This window comes from the organism of the source record quoted next, unplaced genomic scaffold, assembly GCF_019419815.1.
Source record: "Pyrus x bretschneideri cultivar Hongxiangsu unplaced genomic scaffold, Pyrus_bretschneideri_v1 Contig9, whole genome shotgun sequence".
In the NCBI taxonomy this organism is placed as follows: domain Eukaryota; kingdom Viridiplantae; phylum Streptophyta; class Magnoliopsida; order Rosales; family Rosaceae; genus Pyrus; species Pyrus x bretschneideri.
Window position 1 is genome coordinate 7,007,963 of NW_025999831.1, and position 6,000 is coordinate 7,013,962.

Genomic DNA, 6,000 nt, shown 5'->3' on the forward strand with positions numbered 1-6,000 from the left:
GACCCGCATCACCGATAATCTTTTTCCGAATAAACTTCGAGTGAAGTTTGATTTTCTCATCCTGAACTTCAAGTGCCAAAAATACAAATTTTGTATGTCTAAATTTAACACTCCTCTTTGTTTAAGATACTATAAACAAATATAAGTTGGAATCAACCATCTTAAGGATGTCAAAACTTCAAACTAGTCATTTGTATTTTAATCAAAAGATGTTCTCTCTAGCATCCCTGCCATCAACCCGCCTGCAGGACATGATACGGTACAACATGCTTCCACCCCCGGTAATCAAATGCGCGTGTTAATATGATTAGCTCGAAGTTACTTTCATCTTTTCCACCTCATTTGTACCAGCCAGCAAGAAAATACCTCAGCAGGAAACAGAAGCAGCATGCCATAGCCTGTTGCATGAAGGCGTTCAACAAATGAGAAACTTACAAATAACGCTGTTAAAAAAGCAAGTATGCATGTGAACCCAAAGAGAAGAAACAAAATTGGTGATCAAGACCACCCCAGCCAACAAAACACGACAAAAGCATGGAGAAAACAACCAACTCAACGGAGCTCGTAAAGGACCTAAGACCAACTAGAAAGTAGCCACCTTTCGCCCAAATGAAATTCCTCCAAAACTGAAGCCCAGAGAACAGATTAAAACTGAACTCTAACCCAACAATACTACAAAGGATATGCATTATCTTCTGACACCAATACTACAAAGAATATGCATTATCTTCTGACACCAGGCTAACCGTCCATAAGGTTCCACCTGGAGCCAAAAGCCACCAAAACCCCGTTTTTAAGAGATGAATGCATTTTGTTTAAAGCAATCTACCAAGACTTAAGCCACTGTGTGGGCTTCTTAGTACCTGATTCTCCAAATAAATCTGAGAAACATATTCATGGTATATTACAATGTTTAGTTGGGTATGTTGTAAACTTATATGGGTAGTTCAGCTGGATCAACTTGTAAGGGGACGCACTGACACGACATAATCATGATTCATGCCAACAGAATCACTTTGTTCCCAAAAATGGGAAACACTCATATGCACTGGAAGGATTAAAAGTAGTTCAGCTGGATCTTTCCTTAATTTGCCTAAAAATGCAGTTATAGGCAAAAGTAACATGAATAATCACCTGGAAAACTAGAAGAGAGACGCAAAGTGACTTCTCTGTCATCCTGCCAAATCGTCTTAGAAAAAGGTTTACAACCGTCCCATCCTTTGTCCCAGTCAGCAGTCCAGTTTCAGGATCAAACCTGAAGTAAAAAGACACATGAGATATTTAACAATCATTCCCATAAGATGCTTCCAGCGATTTCCAAACCGTCTGTTAAAATTTATACAAACTTACCTAGGCAGACGATGCCGAGGACATGGAACAATTCCAGCAAGCTGAAAAAACAAAACAGTATAAGATGCTTTACATGTCATGAATTTCAGATGACACGTGGGTGACTCTGTGTGTGTGTGTGTGTGTGTGTGTGTGTGTGTGTGTGTGTGTGTGAGAGAGAGAGAGAGAGAGAGAGAGAGTGAGGGAAAGAGAGAGATGAGCCAAACCTGGGGCACTGACAAGAGAAAGTTCAATACTTGAGGTGCAAAGAAAATCAGGAGTGTTTCGCTGAAACAAAATTAGAAAGAAGAGTTTACCATCAGGCGACTGTATGAGTATGCTAGATAGTAGTGGACAAAAAGTACGTATGAGGAAAGAAACAGCCTCGTTGCATAAGGTGTATATTGTTAATTTGTACTACACTCTGTGGGGTCAGCTCATGAGAATTATAATTTGAGCCCTCATTCAATGCTAGTACTTAATACTTTTTCTGTTTAGCTAAAAGGTGGTCATGGTAAGATCCACATTATTTTCTGATAAATTGCATCTAAGTACTACAGCTTAAGGTTTAGTTCTTAAACATCTTACTGTTTTTTTGATCAAAAAACATCTTACTGTATTTCTCAGTCAAAAAACAGCTTAGTGTTACGAGTAAACATCAGAGGAAAACTGACCTGTCTGATATGAGATTTTAAAGGTTAAGCAAAAGCAGAAACAACCATATTTGCATAAAAATAAAAATAAAAATGAGAATTATTAATTGAAACAAGAGAGCTGAATTTTGACCTTCCAGCTATGCCACAGATTTGAAGGATAAAAAAAAGAAGGAATTTACCCTAGTTCTTTTAGTGATGTATGATTGTGAGTTCCAGTTAGAAAATTAAGGACTTCCCATGGTAAGGCAAGCCACAATAAAATTAAGCAATTAGGTCCACATATCATTTGTATTGATAATTCAATTGTGAAATTTAAAGATAATGGAGAACTAACCTAAAATGGCCTAAAATCCCAGCTACAGCCATTGTCATCCCAGCAAAATATGTGTAAGTATCTCCAACAAAAGCTGAAGAAGGATACCTATATTAAAGATAAAGGAAAATGTTAATGTCTGATGCAAGAAGAAAGCCATAAGCATAGGCAACTCAGTAAATAAATTCAACAAGCAGTGTCACCAGTTGTAAGAGAGCAATCCCAAAGAGGTGGCTAATAAGGGTTGGATAAGATATATAGAGAATGCATGTGCCATCTTATACTCCGAATCTGCAGATGCCCCGATTTGCATGATATTATGTATTAAAACCTGCGATCAGTCACATGTGTCATTTTCAAAATAGAGTTGAACTGCAACTGTTTCATAAGTCTGTATACTTACAGCAGCTGCAATAACAACCGTCTGCCCAACTTCAAGACCATTCAAGCCAGCATGAATATTTATGGAGTTTGTGCAGAAAACCGCCAAAAGTCCCATGTATAGTTTATAAATCCATCCTTCACATCAAAGAGGAACATATTTATGAAAGGATAAGAATCCATTTGTTAATATACGAGCGTGGTAAATTTTTTGGATATGACTGCATATAAATAGATAATTTCAATTGCTACCTTGTTCTATGATAATTTTGTCTATTGTTTTCTCAAATTTGTATTGTGATATACAAATTTCAAACACAAAACAGAAATATGAAAGTTTCCCTATGCCTCTGTTTGCCAGTTGCATCCTAGTGACTCGGTTTGATGCTAATTTATAGTCAATATTCATGCCAGTGAATGATAATTATGATTGTTAAGATAAAATAAATTACATAACTTCCATTACATTTTAAAAAAAAAAATTATATAGAGTCAGATTAGATAAATAGAAAAACGCCAAGTCTTTTATATAGTAAATCATTTCCAAGACAAGTTGGCTATATAAGCAGAGAAATTAAAATTACAAAATGTACTAAGGGCATGTGATGAGTATCACTTGGACCAATGACATGAACTCTGTTCCTTGTCATCCATAAGTGCAAATGCTAATAATTGGTGTGATTCCTTGGAATTCAGAATTGCTAAGTACGTGGTTACCTCCTAGGGCACACTTTTACATGCTCAATATTTAGAGATATACATATTCCCCCAGCAATATATACACTTTGAACAAATTATATCATTTACATTTTGCAAAACTGATGGCATCTCACTACATTTACATGAGGGAAAATTAAAGAACCAAATCTAGCATCCTTAGTGGGGGTGTGTAACCGAGGGAGAGGGGGAGAGAGGGAGGGCGGGGGGTGTATAGCGAAAGTAACTGTATTGGAGTTAGTAACTATATTGCGAGAATACCTAGGTCCAAAACCTCAAGCCCAGTATACGGAACAAGAGGCTTAGGTATGACAATAGTTGTATGTCCAGCATAGGCCATCAGCAGTGGTAGAGCTGCAACGGATGGCAGAACTAATTTCCTGTTCTTCACAATTACAAGAAAGCACACAGGAATAAAATATAGCATTAATCTGGAAAGCTGTATAAAATGCATTAAGTGGTATAAAATCTAGAATAGTGACCGGATACTCACACCCTCCAAGGTACATCAAGAACATCATCTACAAATCCAAGCAATACCATAAAGCATATGGATGCTAATGCTGCATTGTATTCGACAAGCCACTGCATGATTCACATATTTAACAATTTAGTCGTCCATCACCAAAACATACAGTCACAATTTGCAAACACAAAGTAAAATACAAGAAGCCTTCAAAGCTGATGTCACAGAATAAAGACCTCTCTCTCCCAGTGTTTCAAAAGCTGCCTCCTAAAGGTGTATTGCTTTTTGGTGAATTGTATGCTTTGTTGTGCCTTTGTCTGAAAGAGTTAGAGGCTTAAGCCTCACAAGCTTCTGGATTTCAAAGATTTTCCACTCCAACCCATTGCCTTACTATGTGGCTGCGGCAACAACCCAGAGGCTAGAGGAAGTTTCAGCACTTGTATGGTGTTCAGATGGGGTTGTCAGCTGTTCTGAGTCATTTTGCTCCAGCTCTTCCTAAGGCCATAAGGCAATGGCCAAGGACCAAATTTAAAACCCCATGTATTTAGGGTTTAATCAAGCTAACTTCCAAATTTGTCACATTAATATCCTTTTTCTTTCTCTTTTACTCTTCTTTCTAATTAAAAAAAAAAATCAGATAACTAAGAAAAACTCTTAACGTTAATTATTCTGAGATGCTATCTACCAGAACTGCCATATTTATAAATTCTTCCTAGGCCTCTAGTTGAGCCCAGGACATTCCCTCTAGAACACTTTTACATCACCAAACTAATGACAATCTCTACAATACTAAGCCTACTTCGATTGCACCATAACACCACCATTTACCAAAGGCAGGCCTATTCCGGCAAGCATATAGAATGACGATGGTCTTAGTATGCACTCATATTTCTCTCCCTGCCCATTGGGTTCCTAAGAAGCAATAGTTCCTTCACTCACAACCCTAATTATGCAAATAACTACATTAAACAAGTAGACAAAGATACAGAACAAACGAAAATAAAATGTCTCATGTCACCAAGATCTATAAGTTTCATCTTCGAGCTACAAGCAGTGGCAGAAGTAATAAGCTGAAATGAAATGTATGTTCCTGAGTTCAATGAAAGATAGCACCCTTACATTTGAATCTGCAGTGAAGTTAAAATACTGAAACAAGATTCCCAAGACCAAGAAGACAATTCCAACAACAATACCCAGTGACTCAGGCCTGGAAAATACATAATGGAACCATAATTATCAAAATGAAAATACGTCCAGAGTATGAGGCATCAGATCAATATACATGACAATGTATTTGGAAAGTAAAAAAGGATCTTCTCCAATACACAATTCATATTTCCGGAACCAACCTTATGTCAATTAATCGCGAATCAAAAGGGAAAAACCAAATACAAAACTATGATAGCAATCACTGTGCACTCAATTGTCAAATATTTGGACTTTCATATTTAATTAAAGCCTTCATAACCAACAGTCTAAGCAATGAGCTCCAAAGATTCGAAAACACAAAACATTTGAGATGGATATTTAGAATGCAACATGCCGGATTCACTGCCCTGGCGAAATGCTTAAGGTAACAAACATATACCCAGTTCATGAATTCAACTAAAAACTAATTCTAGTACATACCCACCTCATAATTTCAACTACCCACTTCATAATTTCAACAAATGAATAATATAGCAAAAAAATGGAAAAAAATACTCACACTTTGACAGTACCCTGAGGGGTACCCTTCTTGTTAATATCGTAGCCAAAGAGGTTGCGCCGGAGAACGTATCTGGAAGCGACGGGGATCATCTTAACGGTGACGAAGAACCCGGCAAGGCTGAGACCCGCATTGATGAGAATCGATTTGCGAAGCTCTTGTTCGATCTTGTAGTGGTAGAAGAGGAGGTAAAAGTATGGGACTGAGAAGAAGAGCACGAGCTTCAGAATTAGGCCTGACTTTGGTGGTGCAATCGGCGGCTCTGCTAATGTGGGTTCCTGGGGTTTGGTCCGTGCGGCGGTCTCGTTTGGTTTGGGTTGTGCCGACGACTCTGTTGAAGCTCGCTTTCGAGCGGCCATGGCTCTCTCTCTCCCCCCGATGATCTGAATAATTTCTTTGCAGTCTTTTATTGAAAGTCTGCGTTTAGACC

The 6,000-nt window shown here is 37.9% G+C and overlaps 1 protein-coding gene across 1 annotated transcript; it reads right to left on the reverse strand.

Moving 5' to 3' along the window:
• Positions 1 to 26: 26 nt before the first annotated feature.
• LOC103941185 (UDP-N-acetylglucosamine--dolichyl-phosphate N-acetylglucosaminephosphotransferase) lies at positions 27 to 6,000 on the reverse strand. The gene is made up of 11 exons (XM_009351381.3): positions 5,571 to 6,000; positions 4,982 to 5,069; positions 3,890 to 3,981; positions 3,658 to 3,776; positions 2,702 to 2,817; positions 2,502 to 2,629; positions 2,320 to 2,406; positions 1,557 to 1,617; positions 1,351 to 1,391; positions 1,135 to 1,255; positions 27 to 398 (listed from the first exon to the last, which is right to left on the reverse strand). The coding sequence occupies exons 1-11, from the start codon at positions 5,927 to 5,929 to the stop codon at positions 339 to 341; spliced, it is 1,272 nt and encodes a 423-aa protein (XP_009349656.2). The 5' UTR covers positions 5,930 to 6,000; the 3' UTR covers positions 27 to 338.

Bases quoted from the DNA above. Each gene is read 5' to 3' on its own strand.
- LOC103941185 (XM_009351381.3), bottom strand. From the start codon at position 5,929: ATGGCCGCTCGAAAGCGAGCTTCAACAGAGTCGTCGGCACAACCCAAA. The intron at 3,982-4,981 runs GTAAGGGTGCTA...TGAATCATGCAG, and splicing joins ACTTCACTGCAGATTCAAAT to TGGCTTGTCGAATACAATGC. The intron at 2,630-2,701 runs GTAAGTATACAG...GACTGATCGCAG, and splicing joins CGGTTGTTATTGCAGCTGCT to GTTTTAATACATAATATCAT.